Below are 17537 nucleotides of genomic sequence, written 5' to 3'. Positions count from 1 at the left end.
GCACGGACTGAGCAATGTCACACAGATTTCACACAGAGGCCTGAGGCCTGATAGCTTTACTTATGAAGTGTGGGAAGAGAAAGCACCTGGTAAGATGACCTCCCAGGACTCAAAGGAGTCCTCCCTCACCTGTCCAAGAAACTGGGAGAGGATGACTACACCTGCCTCTCTCCTATACCAAGGCGCATACAGTAATCTGTGTACAAAATGGATGGGTGAATGGCTTCCTAAGTAAGAACCCCAGGAGACAGTAGACTCTTACTCTGCTCCTGCTAACATTCTTCCTCGGCTGGGATGTGGGTGGGACAGAGGCCCTGGCTGTGCGTCTCCAGGTCAGCTCTTATACTCCAGTTTCTGCAGCTTCTTATGGTTCTTGTCAAAGGTCATCAAACACAATAAAAAAAAATGAAAGGCCCTGAGGAGCTCCTTCCATAAGGACAATGGCCTGTGACCACAGATCACTGAGCTAACTCTCTGTCAGCTCACAGGTAGAATGTAACGGATGTGACTTCAGACAGAACAAGCAGCTATGTAGGTGGGGATGTTGGCCTTTGGGAGAGACAGTTTTCATCGATTCGAGGACATATCAGAATACATCTCCTGATGAAGATCCTCCTACTGCTCTTTCTCAGCTCAAAAGTTGAGTGTAAAGCTATAGGCATTACCAACAGGACCTTACAGAATTTGTTAACAGCCCAAATCCTGTTGGGTGCATGGCAAAGGACTCTCTGTTCCCTGGTCATACCCACGATATCTACATTGTCGCCTGTCTTTACATTCTATGATATGTTTCCCCCATCCTTTTCCGGTTCAGGCCTTCTAGACAGTAGACTATTTGGGGTTTCCATCTTAATCCCAGGCTGAATGCTTCTCTGTGACTTTCACTATGATTTTCCAGAGCTTCTTCCCTGGGTTCCCAGTGCAATCCTCAGGGCAGGGCTTGTCTCATTATGGTGGGATGTCCATGTAGAGCCCACACACCTTTGTTATAGACTCCATTTGTATTCAGTATGCTGTATACTATTTGTTTCTTGAATATGTGTTGAGTAAATGATGATTATTGAATGAATGAATGAATGAATGAATGAATGAATGAATGAGAGGACTCTTGCCCTTACACTCCTAAAACTCACAAGCGCAAGTAAAAGTTCTTAGGAAAGCTTGGATACAAACTAAACCAACTTAGAAACTTGAAATAATTTATGCAAATCTCTTCTAATACAGAATTAGCCTGAACTCAGTGTTCTGATTCCTCTCAGGCAGACAGTTCCTCTGAACTGTGCTCTAAGTGCTGAGGGGAGAACCGAGTGAAGAAGGTTTCAAAGAATAGACAATGTATCTTTTTTTCTGAAGCCACTTTAAGCAAAAGAGCCCAACTAGAAAGCTCTACAATTGTTCATCTGAAAGTCACGAGTCATCGTGTAAGTATTTTATAGTGGTGAAGAAAAAACGAAAATGACACGTGAGACAAATGAGAGCCGAAAGCACAGAGGACGTCTACCAGGAAGAGAGTGAGTTTTCCCTTGAAATGAACATTGGGTTTACTTTCAAGTGTTCTAGACGTACATCTGCAGAGGAAGCTGTCCCGTGACAGTGCTCTGTGGAAGCCATCTTAGTCCTCCCGTCCTTACTCCTAATCAGTGATCTGAGACAGAACATCTCACAGCCGAGTTCTAGCTCCCAAGGTCAGCAGCCCTGGTATCTGAGACACACACGCATCCAAGCCAGTCAAACACAAACCTGACAAATCATGGGCAGAGCTAAAATGGCACACTCCTGCCAATGGTTCGTCTTCATCAACAACGCCCTGAACCAGTCTGTACAGATGCTCAGAGACGGGAGACTTGCTGTCTGCCCCTCTCACGATAGAAGAGGAAATGACTCGGATAGTATCGGATTCTCTGCCTTGTAATACCTATTTGGATGAACCAGTGAGGGATCACAGATTTGTGAGCATCTGCCCTGTGTGTGGAAAGCAAGAGATGAGGAAGAACTGGAGTTACCTCATGCTGCCTCTCAGAAAGGGAATAGTATTGCTATATCGCACAAGAAGAAACTGAAAAAATTTTTAGAGTGAGTTTGTCTACTTACCTACTTAATTTTCTATCTAGAAATGTTTGCATTAGGTAAAAAAAAAAATATTCCTTAAAAGCATGTGTTTTGAAGGTCAAGGTACGATAGCTGCTTCTGTTTAAATTCTAAAACATTTAAAGACTTTTATTTTCATTTCATGTATATGACTTCCTCCTGCATACATATATATGCACCGAATGCATGCCTGGAGTCCACAGAGGCCAGAAGAAGGCAGCGAGTCTCCGGTTAGGATTGAGAGTTTCTATGTGAGTGAGACCCAAACCAAGGCCTGTGGCAAGAGCAGCCACCGCTCTTGAGCTTAGCGACTAGCATTCTCGCCAGCCCCTCCTGATGAGTTTTCATCTGCTTGTCTGTTTCTTGCGCTATCTAGGCTCTTCCTTCACACTGTGTCAGGTCTAGTTCATTGGCTTTGCGCTCCATCATGGGCAAATAAGGGGAAGGAATGCCAAGTTATGGGATGGTTCAGTGGTTAGCTCTGAGGTGGCTGGCTACCTGCTGTATTGGCTGGGGTGCTCAGCACAGCACACTGTCTCCTCCTGTTGGGCAGTAAGCTGGTATTGAGCATCCAGTGGTGAAGTCTTAGCTCATTGTCGGTAACACTAACATCTTGGATTCTGAACAGGGCCTTGCTTTGATGATTTTCATTCATCTGCCTCCTTAAATGCTGAACACAGATCAACTTACTTACTCTTCACGTTTCCCTTGCTCTTACAAAGGCAGGAACTAAAGGATAGCATTTCTTATGGCTTCTATATAAAGCTAAATCACGGGGCAGAACACTCCCTTAAAAGCTAGGCTCTCAGATGTTTGGGCCTTTCTAGTCGCCAACAGATTACGTTAATTCTACACTCATGTTAGGCCCAAACATGGAAAACTACCAAAGTGCAAATTAAAGAAAAGAAGAAGAATTCAGTGAACCCACAGTGACAGAGTAATGACCAGGCAGAGTGATGTCCTAGCACAATGTGACACAAATCCGTTTCCGATCATCCCTGAATGTCGGGTTTTGCCAGTGGAGAGGAGGAAAAAACAAAAACAAAAACAAAATAGAAGGCTGGTGCAGAGAGCTGCTAATTAGAACAATCCAGAAAACAAAGATGTTAGAGTAATTTTGAGCCCGCCATGCTGGGCTGGTTTCAATGCTAACTCAGTGTTCTGATTTCTCTCTTCACTAGGAGGGTGTAATTAACCCAGCTGCAATGGGCTTCAGGCTCAGGCTTCCTGGTGCTGCCAGCTCCCTTGTGACCAGGAACAGCTGCCACCAGCTATTTCTACCAGCACAGAGCTGGTGCCCACCCCATAAGACTGTGCACTGTCGCCCCACAAGGCTGTACACTGATGACCCCACAAGGCTGTACACTGATGACCCCACAAGGCTGTACACTGATCACTCCACAAGGCTGTACATTGATCACCTCACAAGGCTGTGCACTGATGACCTCACAAGGCTATGCACTGTCACCCCACAAGGCTGTACACTGACCACTCCATACGCCCATGCACAAGTCGCTGTGAGCAGACGGTCAGGTGCTTATTAGAGTAAGATCTTTCTTAAAGGTAGGTGATCTGTTACTTCCCAAACAAGTCCGTCCATTCCTAATTACCAGTTTCCATGTAAGCTAACCTAGGTGTGGTGGGTTCAATGAGAAATGTCCCCTGTAGGCTCCTGCGTTTGAACATCCCCAGATGGCGGTGCCATTTGAGACTGTGGGGACTTTTAGAATGGAGAATGTCAATGGAAGGATTGTATCACTGGGACAGGCTGTGAGACTTTATAACCACCCTGTTTCCTGTTTGCCCTCTCTGCTTCTTGTGTGTGCAGCTTAGCTATGACCGTTCAGGTTTCAGCTCCTGCAACGCTCTGCTTGCTGCTTCCTGCTGTGCCTTCCGGCCATCATGGATATCTAGCTCTCTGAAACCATGAGGCAAAATAAGCTCTTCCTTCTATGAGTTGGTTTTGGTCACTGTATTTTATCACAGCAATAGAAAAGTAGCTAATAGACCAGGCTATCCAACCTTTCCCCTGGTTACGGTGTCTGAAAGGGTTTCTGACATTGGTGGGGACCTCAAATGTGGTCTGGGCTGTTGAAGCAGATGGGAAGAAAATGATGAGAAATTGTTTGTGGAAGACACTGGAGAAAGGGAAACATCAAGGACAGGAAAAGCTCATGACCTAGCGATGGCGGCAAGGCACACAAGGACCACTAAAGGGCACACAAGGACCACTAAAGGGCACACAAGGACCTCTAAAGCTCATGAACTAGAGATGGTGGCAGAGCACACAAAGACCACTAAAGGGCACACAAGGACCACTAAAGCTCATGACCTAGCGATGGCGGCAAGGCACACAAGGACCACTAAAGGGCACACAAGGACCACTAAAGCTCATGACCTAGAGATGGTGGCAGAGCACACAAGGAGGCACTGATGGGAAGGTTAGGATGGAGCTTATAAATGGCGGTACTCCGTGTGTAGGCAAGGGGGTGCAGGTCCTCAAGAGGTGTTATGAGTTCTTCTGAGAAACCAAGCAGTAATTCTCGCTTATCCGCCTGACAGACTCAACAGTGTGTTACATGCACTACTATTCCAATAAGCAAAAATATGTCCCAAGCTAGGCCTTTGATGATGCTTTCGTGAAGTTAAAAGGTGAACCGTTATTTTGAAATTTTAAAAAAGGCTAAACAGAACGCCTAACTCATAACCCAGTTTCCTACTGGCTCTCCTGTCTTCCATAATTTACCTTTTTCTCCTGGGCTGCTCGTTTCGGTCTAAGACAAACGCTGATGGGAAACTGGAGCCTCTTCCTCATTGTGAACAAGTGAAGCAAAGGCACAAACTTTCCTAGTACAGTTGAGTAATGGCCACAGCATGTGAGATGGAGTTGCTAACTTTTTATAGATTATTATTATTATAAAAATTTATGTGTATGTGCCTATGTGCATTCATGTACACCATATATCGGTAGGTGCCCTTGAAAGCAGGAGAAGGTTTAGATCTCCTGCCATTGGAGTTACAGGTGGTTGTGACCTGCCAAACCAAACCTGAGTCTGCTACAAGAGCTGTAAGTGCTCTTAACCACTGAGCCATCTCTCCAGCCTCTAATCTTACTTCCGAAGCATAGTCATAACTGGGCAAATGTCAAGAAGATTTCACGCATAAAGAACTGGGAATTACCAGTTTCTGTAATCAATAAATACTTCAGTACTTTTTATATTTATTATTGCTTCTAAGTATATATGTATGTGTGTACAACTGTTAGTGCATGTATGCCATATATGTGTAGATGTCCTTGAAGGTAGAAGAAGGCTTAGATCACCCCTGCCCCCCCAGCATTGGGTCTGATTACCAAGTGGAGGGTTTTCTAACAAATAACAATAAAAGATGGCAGACCACAAATGCCACTGTTTAAATAATGCATAAATGTTGAAGATTAATTTATATATGCAATGGCAGCTACGAGTCTAGTACTTTCTTTTTCAGGGTTTTTTTTTTTATTAAAAGTGCACAAGCCATTGGAGTTTACATCTACATAGAATGTTGTACCTTATACTACTATGTAATCCTTGAATTGCCTTCTCCGTCCCAAACCCCGTTTCCAGAAACAGTCACCTTTGATATTCCCTCCCTCAAGCCCTTGAAAAACTAACCAACTTCCTGTCCTTAGATTTTCTCATTCTAGACACTCCTTGTAAGCAGAGTCTCATGATACTGGCTTTTTATGGCTGACTTCTTTCTCTTAATATCATGTTTTTCTTTTTCTAATTTTTTTAGATTATTTAATTTATGTATATGAATGCTGCTGCAGGCTTTTTAATAATCTGTGGGGGTGTCCTTTATACCCTCCACCTGTGTTCCATTGGCCCTAAATAAGCATCTCTTCAGCAGTTCCTGATTGCCTGACATTGTCTAGTTCAGCAATCCTTGGTCTCTCAGGCAGTCTTCAATTAGGTCCTCCTGCAGGAGTTGTCTTTTTGGCTGCGTGTGCTCCCCACTCCCCTCAGCGTTTATGCAGAGGTGCCCACTGCTGTTCCTCCCACAGATACTTAAGCTGCTTTTACTCTTTAGCCATCATGAATAACTCTCCTACGAGCTTTTGTGTCAACGGAACTTCATTTCTTGTTGGTATATTCATAGGGGTTGAATTGTTAGGTTATACTGTAGCTTTACTTTGAAAGTCTTAAGAGACTGCTAAACTGTTTTCTAAAGCACCTGCACAGTTTTGCTTTCCCACCAGTAATGGATGAGAGTTTTAACTTCTCCACATCCTTGACAGCACTGTACTACTATCCATCCATCTTTTTTTTCAGCATCCTAGTGGTGTGAGGTGATATCCAAATGTCATTTTCCTTTGCAGTTCCCTAATGACTGGGGTGCTCAGCATCTCTGTGTGTGCTTCCTGGTCCTTTCATGTCATCTTTGGAACAACATCTGTTCAAATATTTTGCTTAGGTTTGAACTGAGTGATCTTTTTAGTTCTTGAGCTTTCAATGTCTGTTCTCTGAATTGTCTTCCTAGAGATGCTTCTGAGAATGTTGGGCTTTGCCTGCCTCGGTCTCCACACTGGGATGAAATACACCCTTACTTATGTGCATAATAATTAAACCACAACATTTATTGAGTTCTTTCTTTCTTCTAAGTCCATTTTTTTTTAAAGTTGTTGTTTGGACCACATGTTTCTCCTTTACATATTCAATGCAGCTCAGCAAAACCTCACCTCAGAGATGTACCCACCTGTTTCTTCAGAAACTGAGAGACGCCTAATCTCCACTTTTCTTCCTTTTTTTTAATTAATTGATTATCTTATTTATTTACATTTCAAATGTTCCCCTTCCTGGTCTCCCCTCAACAACCCTCTCCCATCCCATTCCCCATCCCCTTTGCCTCTAAAAGGGTGCTCCCCCACTCATCCACCCACTCCCTCATTCCCACTTTTCACCAAGGAAAATAAATTTAATAAAGCAGATGTGTCTATAAAATACCATCTGTACTTCAAATGTCTGGGAAAAGCTAGCCTCTTACAGACTCGAGACAGGTGCTACTTCCAATTTCTATTTTGTACCCTTGAGATTAAAATTTCTCACGTCTCCCACAAACACCAAGAAAGGCCCCCAACTTGACCTCTAAAAACTCTTCACACACCAGAAATGAGCAACGCTCATCAAAGCAATGAAGGAAAAGCCACCACCAAACAGTCTGCTAGAGAGCACTGAGCAAGGCATAGATTCATTTTCTTAAAACAAGTGTAGCAAAGTTACCAATTGTAGCAAAGTTACCAACTGTAGCAAAATTACAAAGTGTAGCAAAGTTACCAAGTGTAGCAAAGTTACCAAGTGTAGCAAAGTTACCAAGTGTAGCAAAGTTACCAAGAAGCAAAGTTACCAAGTAGCAAAATTACCAAGTGTAGCAGTTACAAAATGTAGCAGTTACCAAGTGTAGCAATTGCCAAGTGTAGCCAAGTTACCAAGTCATCAAGTATAGCAAAGTTACCAAGTGTAGCAAAGTTGGCAGCAGGAGAGGACCTAGGATGGGAACTGAGAAGGTTCATCTTTCAGCTAAATAATCACCAGCTGCTCAAAGGCCAAGGGAGGCATTGCCCCTACCTCCTGCTCTGGAAGGTGGCAAGTGATACAATCAATAAACAAATGGATATTTCAAGGCCAGGCTAAACCTTCCCTCTGCTACAGCTTCTGGGTTTCCAGAAATGTTCCCATTCTTTGCATCCAAGTACCAAGACCTCTCCATTTGCAAATCTAACATACCCAGAGTGTGCCAACCACAAGTAGCCAGTGGATTTAAAACACTGTCGGTAACTCCGCCCTTTTGTGATCAGCTTTCAGAACAGGCTGCCAGAATCTCTCCCACTGTGCACACGTGTGTAATAGTCTGCTACTATCGCCCAGTCTAGGTCTATGAGGGAGTTGCCATGGTCATCTGGATTACGATTTATATAAACAAGTTCATACATGTCCAACTCTCAAGGTGTCTAGTTATCATCTCCTGGCATCAAACAGAAGTTCCTGGTTAAATCCATGACCCCTGTGCCCTCGACCAACACCCTGTAAACACTGATGCGTTTTCTCTTGGCAATGTGACACAACACTCTGGAAAGCCATTGTGAAGAACAGTTTGCCCTAACACTTACATGCTGGACACATACATGCCCTAGAACTTGACTGTGTTCCAAGCAGCACTTTAAAGAAGTGACTTAGGGAAAATAGGACCCATAGGATGGACTTTGATCCAATCTGCTGGTGTCTGAAGAGGAGATTTAGAAGTGAGATCTTCCATTAAAGCTTATGCATGTAAAAATAAATAAAAATAAAGATTGTGGAGAACATGGAAAGTTGACAGCCACCTGCATTCTGATAAGAGCCAGAGAAGTCACACCCACTATCACCATGATCATAGAGGTCTCCACTACTGTGAGGAGTCAGTTTCTACTACCCAGTGATATTTTCTTATGCCAGCCCAAGCATAAGAATACAGGGGACTTCTCCTAGTTAAGAGGATCTCCTTGCTGGAGCGGCTACTCACCCGATAGTAGTCGGTGCTGTACACATCCCGGGACATCCCGAAGTCCCCAATTTTCACCAGCAAGTTCTCTCCCACCAGGCAGTTCCGGGTGGCCAGGTCACGGTGCACGAAGTGTTGAGACGCCAGGTAGACCATGCCTGCTGCGATTTGCTGAGCGATGTGCAGCATCTGCGACTGCGTCAGCTCGGTGGGCGGGTTACCCTCTGCCATCAATACCGCATCCGGCCCATGTGCCCTGTGGGAGAAAACAAGGGGCTGGAACCTCAGCTGGAAGACTGCAGGGGTCCTCAGTCTCCGCTCAGCAGCTGGGACTAGAGGACACTATCTCACCTGGGTAAAGAAGAGACCGGGATGCTCCAATCCACACACACTTTTATCTCTCCAACCGCCAAGAAAGCACCCAGAGACCTCGTTTTTACTGAGTGGGATGCCAGGGCTGTGTGGGCTGGAACGGTGAGCACCCCCACCCCAACACATCAAAATACTAATGTTTCAGGGAATTGAGAACTCTGCTCGAATCAGACATTAGCCACACTCTCAGAGTCCGAGAAGCATAACCCAACAGAGATAAAGAAAAAGCACCTTAAAGGAGGTTGGCTCTTCTCAAGTCATGGTCCTAGCATCTTTGGGGCCCCACCCTTCCTCTAAACTGTGATCCACTGGGCTACCTTGCACCAATGCTAATTGCTCCAGAAGTCCCCAACAAAGATCTATGGATAAGTGTAGCCTTTAAGTTGCCCTTGACTCTCCCCAAGAGGGCGCTACAGAAATTGATAAGTATGCTGCTGCCTTGGGCACCATGGCTTGGGCAAAGCTGGCCACCCCAAGGGGAAGTAAGGAGGTGGGTGTCTCCTTTTAGAGCTTGGAAACACTTACAACAAAGATGGAGAGTTTTCCAATGCATTTTATGGGTCCCAGGACTGCATATGAATGTTTGAAAGTGAGAGAGCCAGAATTTCCATGAACTGTTCCAGCCCGAGGTACACCTTTATCCCCCCAAGGCTGCAGACTTCAATGACTCTCCCTTTAACATTTCTAAAACATGCTGTCACCAAGCCTTCTCTCCCCCCAACACCCACCCTACTTTCTCTGGGAGCAAGTGCTGGCAGAGGCGTGGGGCGTGTCCCAGTCCACCACTATCTAACACCCTGATCTGGGGAAGTGTTTGAACGTCACTAATCTGTAATTTCCTCATTAGTCAAAGGCACAAGGGGGATATTAGCCCGGGTGATCCTTTGGTTCTCTCTCTGTCGCTGAATATCAAGACTTAGCTATTCCCTAGGGAGGAACTTGCTGGTTTCATACCAAGCAAGTCTGAACAGTTTTCACCTCTCCTTACACCCCAGCCCCCAGCTGCCTTTTGTGGCACCCAGGAACAGCCTGAGGAAACATCCCTGGAGGTTAGAAGACAAGACACAGCACAGAAGCCAAAGCTCAGGCTGTTGGCTGTTGTTAAATTTGAACCCAGTCCCAACAGAGGAGAATTATATAACCTGGGTCTGTTTCCTTATTCTATAAACCAGATCCTAGGAGCACCTTCCTAATAGAGTTGGCACAAAGAAGACTTGAGGGTGCTTCTAAGAAGGGAGGGGGAGCTTTTTATAGAACAAGGAGCGAGACTTTGCCAAAACAGGGTCTGTAAAGGAGAGGTACAGCAAATTGGGGTAAATAGGAACTTTCCTTTTCTTGATGATGTCAAAGTTCTTCCCACCTCACAGAAGATTCCTCACCGAGATCTCAGCCTCAGGTAAAGGACCTAGAGAGACATGTAAACTAAGAGGGAATCCAAAAGACTAAGACAAACTTAGGCATTCAGGGATGAACATAGTAGATCAGTGTCAGCCATAGCCTGTGCCAGCTACAGAAAATGGGACCCCTGTGTCTGCAGGAAGTACCAGTTCCAAACCCCTCCCGAGAAGGCACCTCTGCAAACCTCCTGCCTCATACTCCACAAGCAAAAGAAAGCTGGTAGCCCTACACCAGGGCTCTTCATAGCCCCGAGGACGGGGGAGGCTCTCACACCCTTGAGCAGCCATTTTCCTGCCCACTTCTGAGATACAAGCTTCTACACACCTTTGCGTTCCTGGAGTGAATGTCCCTCAATAAAGGGGAGGATGGGTGAGCCTCCTGGATGAGCTCTTAAGAGGAGCATGGATTCAGGTCTTCCTGCATCTTTTGAAAAATAAAAACTCATGATGCTTCTCCCAGGAGGAACCCCTCCCTTAACAAGTGGCAAGGCCTCCCCAGTGCTCTGGGTTGGGGAGCCAGTAGGAGGCTTACAGCATCTACAGGAAGCGCTAACCCTTGCTGGTCAGGTGGTCTCTGGCATGGCTTGAAGCTGGCAGTTCACCACCCTGACCTGGCTCTCTGACTCACACCTCTTTCCTACTATGTGTTTAAATGCACAGTGAGTGAGAGTGAGCCAACTCAGGGCTTGCATCGATGAGGCACGCACGTTACCGTCCAGCTGCACCCTAGCCTTCTGGTTATATAAAACTAAAGTGAGTTCATCTGTTACATTTGCTATAAAAATCAATTGGCACGTGACAGTTAGACAGGTTTATAGGATAGAGTGTGGTATTTAATGCATGTGTAGAACAGATTAAGGTAAGCTTACAACAAAATAACTGATATAGATTTCTCTTAGATATCTATCTTCCCTTGTATTTATAGAACCATCTCTACAGGTATTGTAAAATATGTAATTGATTGTCACCAACCATTGTTACCCAACCTAGTCACTAAGACTTATCCATCTCATACAGTGGCTCCCCTGTTTATCCTTAAACCATATTCCTCTGAGGGTGTTCGCAGCCACTTTCTCTGGAAGGGAGAGCATGGTGGGGGGTCTCGACTCTATCACCTGCTGTGTGACTTGGCTTTTATAATTGTGCTACAAGAGTGGTAATAATAATAATAATAAAAAAAATTATAAAGTTTATCATTCATTTTTAACTTTTAAAATACTACTCAGTTTTCATAAATTAATACATCTATATGCTTAGAAATTTTGAATAATTATCTGTTACTACTTGGAAGTTACTCCTCTATCTTTCTCCACATGAGAAGGGAACTTTGGAGATTCTAGAGCAAAAAACTGTGAAACTCCTGAAAGGAAATTTTCCTTCTTTTTTGGCCACCCCACTGATGTAAGACCTGGCTACACTGTGCTCGGTGTATGTGTTCTTACACGAATAAGAAGGTAAGAGACATAAGACATCTGGCTTTATCAGGCTCTGCCAAGATGCCTGGAGATCTGTCATGGCGGCCGCGGGCCAGGTCTCCTCCCAGGAAGAGGACAGCCTGTACTTGCAACGCATCGCTGCACCTGAGGTCTGCTCCTTGGCAGCCGCCCTGGTCCAGAGTTCAGCAGATTCTGGAATCAAGCTGGCTGAAGTTTTAAGCTCTCCACACCCTGTGTAGGATGCCAAGGGAGCACTTCAGAAGGCAGTGGGGAAGCTGGGGCAGGATTAAGAGTCAGAAAGTCAAAGGATGAGTGGCAATGTACATACTCACATGCATACACACAGATTCACACACACACATATGTACCCACACATGCATAAACACACATATATTCACACAGGCACACACTCACACATATGTATACACACAGGCACACACTCACACACATGCATACACACATGCATACACACATGTATACACACAGGCACACACTCACACATATGTATACACACAGACACACACACACATGCATACACACATGCATACACTCAGGCATACACACAGGCACACACTCACACACATGAATACACACATACTTACACACATGGATACATGCACACTTGCACCCACACATGCATACACACACGCATACACACACTATCACACATTCACACACACATGCGTACACACATACTCACACACATACACCCACACATGCATACACACACATGCATACACACACACTCACACACATGCACCCACACATGCATGCACTCACATTCACACACTCACACACATGCACCCACACATGCACACACACATGTATACACACACATGCATACACACACACTCACACACATGCACACATGAACACACACATGCATATGCACTCACACTCATATACATTCATACCTCCACACTTGAATACACACACTTATGCATATACACTTATTGCACTCATGGACACATGCATACACATAAGCACATACATTCATATCCATACACAGTCATAGCCACACATACTCACACTTACATATACACACTCTCACACATGCATACTCACTCACATACACTCCCACACATTCACACACAGAACATATATACACTAATATACACTCACATATATGTACTTACACTCACACGCTCATACACACACACTCACACCCATAACACACACACTGATTTACAGAGCACACATACCCAGACACACACACACACACACACACACACACATACACACCATAGTCTGAACATGCAGATGCACATGACTTCATGCAGATAATTGCAGGTGGGTTTATTTTGGCAGAATACGTAAGAAGGGCTATTTTTGGATTAAGGAAGAACCTGAGGAATGATGAAAATATTTCTCATAGGAACAACAGCCCTCAACCAAGTTGGTGTTGTGTCTTCTTTTTACTTTAGCTCTGGCAACATGGGGTATGGAATCAGCCATTACCTCGTCTTTTACCCACAATGAAAACTTGGCTGACACAGGATAATGGGTTAGGATTGTCTCTCAATACTTTGAATTTTCCATGTGCTCCTGGTCTCACCTGGCACCACCTCCTACACACACGCTTGAAGGGAAACCAGAGGTCCAGCCCAGGCAGGAACTGAACAGTGTATGTAACAAAGGCAGAGCCCATAAAAATGGTCCAGATGACAGCAATGCACACAGCCAGTTCTGAAAGCACTGCCCCCTTCAGACATTCCTCCTGTGACTTACTGATTACCAAGCCTGCAGTGTGACTCTTGCAGCAACATGTGAAGCTGTCTGGGGATGACTTCTGTGAGATGTCCCAGGCATGGACTTCTGTGAGATGTCCCAGCCTTGGGCATGAGAGGAAGTCAGGAAGGACCATGTGTGACCATCCCTGAACCAAAGTAAATAGGAAGCGATGGCAGAGCTAGTGGGCTGTGGGAACCAAAGTTACTGATTACTTCTGCTCTAAACTCGTTCTTGGGATATATATTGTGTTGCCTTCTTGGGTAGGGAAAAGAAGTCCAGGAGGGGAAGGCAATCAGTATGCTACCCTCATATTTTGTTTTTCTCACGCTTTAATTCTCTACTGACATATATGGATTGTGCAGATTCATGCTTCAAAGATGCCAGCCGATGTTTAAAGAAAGGAACACATAGAAAGAACTGTAAGAGACTTCGGGGAGCAGGTTCCTGAGCAAGGTGGGCTGAAGATCCACTCAGGAACCACATGGTGCTGAAGAGGAAGGAGAATCCATATTCTCTTGTCAGTGCTGAGACACATGTACCCCACCCTAATGCCTTACGTGTAAGATCCATTTTTATTTCCTTATCTGCCTGATGCAAATGAAGGCATTATTTGCTTTCTTCCATGTCACGTGGTGTCTATATAACTCCTTATATGCTTCTCGCTAGACAGTCACAAGATGGGGACATCCATCAGGGGTTCCCACCAAGGTGATAAACAACCCCAAGTCATGGTATCAAACTCATCTCTTCTTGTGATCCTGTTGATGACTGAGTTGGTCACCAGCAGAATTTTTCTAACAGAGTTTGCCCATGGTACAGCATGCCAACCCATGCTAGCTCAGTGTAAGCAATCACTCAGAACACTTTACTCAGGAATGCCAGAGCTGAGTACCAGCTTCATGTGTGTCTGGAGGGATGCCAGAGCTGAGTACCGGCTTCATGTGTGTCTGGAGGAATGCCACTCTGACACGATGCTGAGGCTTCCCTTCTAAAGTCTCTCTTTTAATCCCTCATATTCTGTAACCTAGTGTCACATTTACAGAACAAACTTGCCTTTCCTTGTGGCTCCTGCTCACTCTAAGGTTCCTCTTGCTCTGTCTCCTCCTCCCACTATCTGAGGGAGGGGACTTCTCAAGAAGTCATCGTTGAACTAAGACCTAGTGAAGTCAGTACTAAAAATCCAACTGGTACGAGCAACCCATCTCTCTTCTAGGGACTGTTTTCTGCTATATCATACAGGGAACACTGTCAGCAATGGCCACCTTCACAAGTCATCAATAGCTCCATCCAGTGTCATTGCCGCCTCCTTTTTCCTTCATAATCTTTGGTCTCAGTGCATTCCATTCTAGATCTAAGAACTCCTTAAGTCAGACCATCTCCACCCAGTATCCCCCTGACTCAACTCCTCCAGCCTGTTTCCTGCTTCCCTTCTTCCTCAGCTCCTGCCACACCTGGCATCCCAGAGGCTGGCCTCACAACACCATCTATGGTCCTGTCCTGGTTCCTTAGCTCCCTGTGTCTGTAGCCTTGGGTAATGCTTAGTTTTTGTCCCTGGCACTCTTTTCCAGGCTGAGGCCCTCTCACACAGCATTAAATGTAACAGGTACTCAGTGAACGCAGGCTGACTCATTAGCTACAGCTTAGGTGGAGTGACCAGGCACAGAAGGAAAAATATGCTCTTCCTTTCCCTCCACCTTTCTGTGTCATGTGTGGATACAGCCATCACCAAGGATTCCTCCAATGAAAGGCCTGGGCTTTCTTCACCCTTCCCAGAAACTTTCCATCCTTGTCCTGATCTGAGCAGTCCTTCTGCCCTCTTCTCAAGCTCAGGTCGGCTCCCCCTTACCACACCCAGCTTGGCTCCTCCCCTTCGCTAAGCCCAGGTTGGCTCCTCCCCCTCACTAAGCCCAGTTTGGCTCCTCCCCCTCGCTAAGCCCAGTTTGGCTCCTCCCCCTCGCTAAGCTCAGGTTGCCTCCTCCCCTCTCTGTACCTAAGGAACTTGTTGAGGTCCCCGTGCTTCATGTACTCAAAGACCATGATGAGTGGGTCGCCCTCCACACAGACACCATAGAACTTGACAATGTGCTCGTGCTGGAGGTTGGTCAGCAGCTCGGCTTCACGATGAAAGTCCTTGCGTGCGTTGTCGCTGGCGTCCTTCAGCGTCTGTCAAAATGGGGACAACAAAGAAAAGGTTGTTTGGATAAGGAATTCCACCAGTGAGTCCTAAGAATTCTAAAATGGATGACCACGTATTTAATTAATTACACAAAATGTCAGGAAGCAGCCTGATTCCTGAGGAAGTACTAATTGTGCTTAGGAGACCTCATCCTCACGGGTACACAAAGGTCCAGCGCTCTCAGAGCAGTCTCTTAATCGAATTCTCATCGAGTTACAAGGGAGCTTATCTTACTGGCTTTATGGTTTTTACCCTTGGTCTGGGCCCAATGAACACCACAGTGTCTGTCAGTTCGTGTCTGTCACTTTGTGGTGCCTGTTGAGATTTCAACGGTGCTGTGCACACTTCTCTACTCAGATAACCCTTGAAAATGTTATTTTTAAATTTTTTATCTATGTAGATGTATTTGCACAGAGCAATGAGTGCATACATGTGTGCATTCATGCGTGTGTGTGTGTGTGTGTGTGTGTGTAGGTACCCACAGAGGCTAGAGGTGCTGAACCCCGTGGAACCAGAGCTACAGGTAGTTGTTAGGCATGTGATGTACCTACTGGGAACTGAACCTGGATCCTCAGCAAGAGAACTCTCGTAGTCTTAACCACTGAGCCATCCCTCCAGCCCCTGCTCGTATGACTCTTTAAATAATAAATTCTGAAGAGATCTCAGACAAGAGCACAGTTGAGGCTTGAGAGTCCCAGAGTCCAGCTGCAGTCAGGGTCATGTTCTGACTTTATGTGACACCCTAAAAGCTTTCTCCAGTCTGTTCCCTGTACACTGAGAAAGTCCCATCCCTTCAGCTTCAAGATGATGGGTCAGTTATACTTCCAGGATGCGGGTGATCAAAACCCAGCAGGGCCTGTCCAAGTACAGGTGAGGTCAGGTGAGGTGCACAGAGCCTCGTAGGAAGCTCACAGCAGGAAGAGGTGATAGAACCACCCGACGATCACAGGGTCCAGGCTGGGGTAAGAAGCATGAAGCCTGTGTGATGTGTCCCATGGAGTCCTAGTTATCTGCTTGTAGCCAACGTCATATGCGTATACTATGTTGTCACATACTGTCACTAAGCCAGGGTCGTGGCATAAACAAAGATGTAGTGAGCTGGCCTCGGTGGCGCATACAGGTTAGACTGGAGAGAGCAAGTATGGAGAATTGTGTGTTACAGCTCGCCGGGCACTTATGAAACCTTAGACTTAACTCCCAGAATCACAAGAGGAAAAGCGCCCATGGACCCTAATCTTGACCCGGGTGATTATGAACAAACATGTAGAAACGACACTTATATAACGAACTATAAATCCAGACCCTGAGTGAACCAGCTTCTCCCTGTCTCTGCTTGTCCATCCCTTGGCATTGCTCCCCTGAGGCCTACAGTGCCAGGACCACCATGAGTAATGTTCACAGCTGCTCAGATAACAATGGAAGCTGCCTCACCACCCCTGTACAAATTCTCCCCTTTGCCTGGACTGCTGTCTTGGGTGTGGTTGAACAATGCTTTGTCCCAGTCCCCAGAATGTGTGAATGTTACTGTCAGTAGGAAACAGGATTCTGCAGATGATTAGTGCATGGCTCTCCATGTAAGGCTCTCCATGTATGGATCTCCATATATGACTCTCCATATATGGCTCTCCATGTATGGCTCTCCGTGTATGGCTCTCCATGTATGGCTCTCCATGTATGGATCTACTTGTATGGATCTCCATGTATGGCTCTCAATGTATGGATCTACATGTATGGATCTCCATGTATGGCTCTGCATGTATGTATCTCCATGTATGGCTCTCCATGTATGGCTCTCCATGTATGGATCTCCATGTATGG

At 45.6% G+C, this 17537-nt stretch overlaps 1 protein-coding gene across 1 annotated transcript in view; it reads right to left on the bottom strand.

The window, feature by feature from the left end:
• Positions 1–17537, bottom strand: part of Ntrk2 (neurotrophic receptor tyrosine kinase 2) — a 305974-nt gene that overhangs the window by 47292 nt on the left and 241145 nt on the right. Inside the window, exons 15-16 of the mRNA XM_028772066.1 lie at positions 15534–15706; positions 8629–8863 (exon numbers count right to left, since the gene is read on the bottom strand). Of these exons, the coding sequence (XP_028627899.1) occupies positions 8629–8863; positions 15534–15706 (408 nt within the window). The remainder of the gene's footprint in view (positions 1–8628; positions 8864–15533; positions 15707–17537) is intronic.

Source organism: Grammomys surdaster, unplaced genomic scaffold, assembly GCF_004785775.1.
Source record: "Grammomys surdaster isolate TR1022 unplaced genomic scaffold, NIH_TR_1.0 211, whole genome shotgun sequence".
Taxonomy (NCBI): domain Eukaryota; kingdom Metazoa; phylum Chordata; class Mammalia; order Rodentia; family Muridae; genus Grammomys; species Grammomys surdaster.
This window is presented reverse-complemented; position numbering and strand designations above follow the sequence as displayed.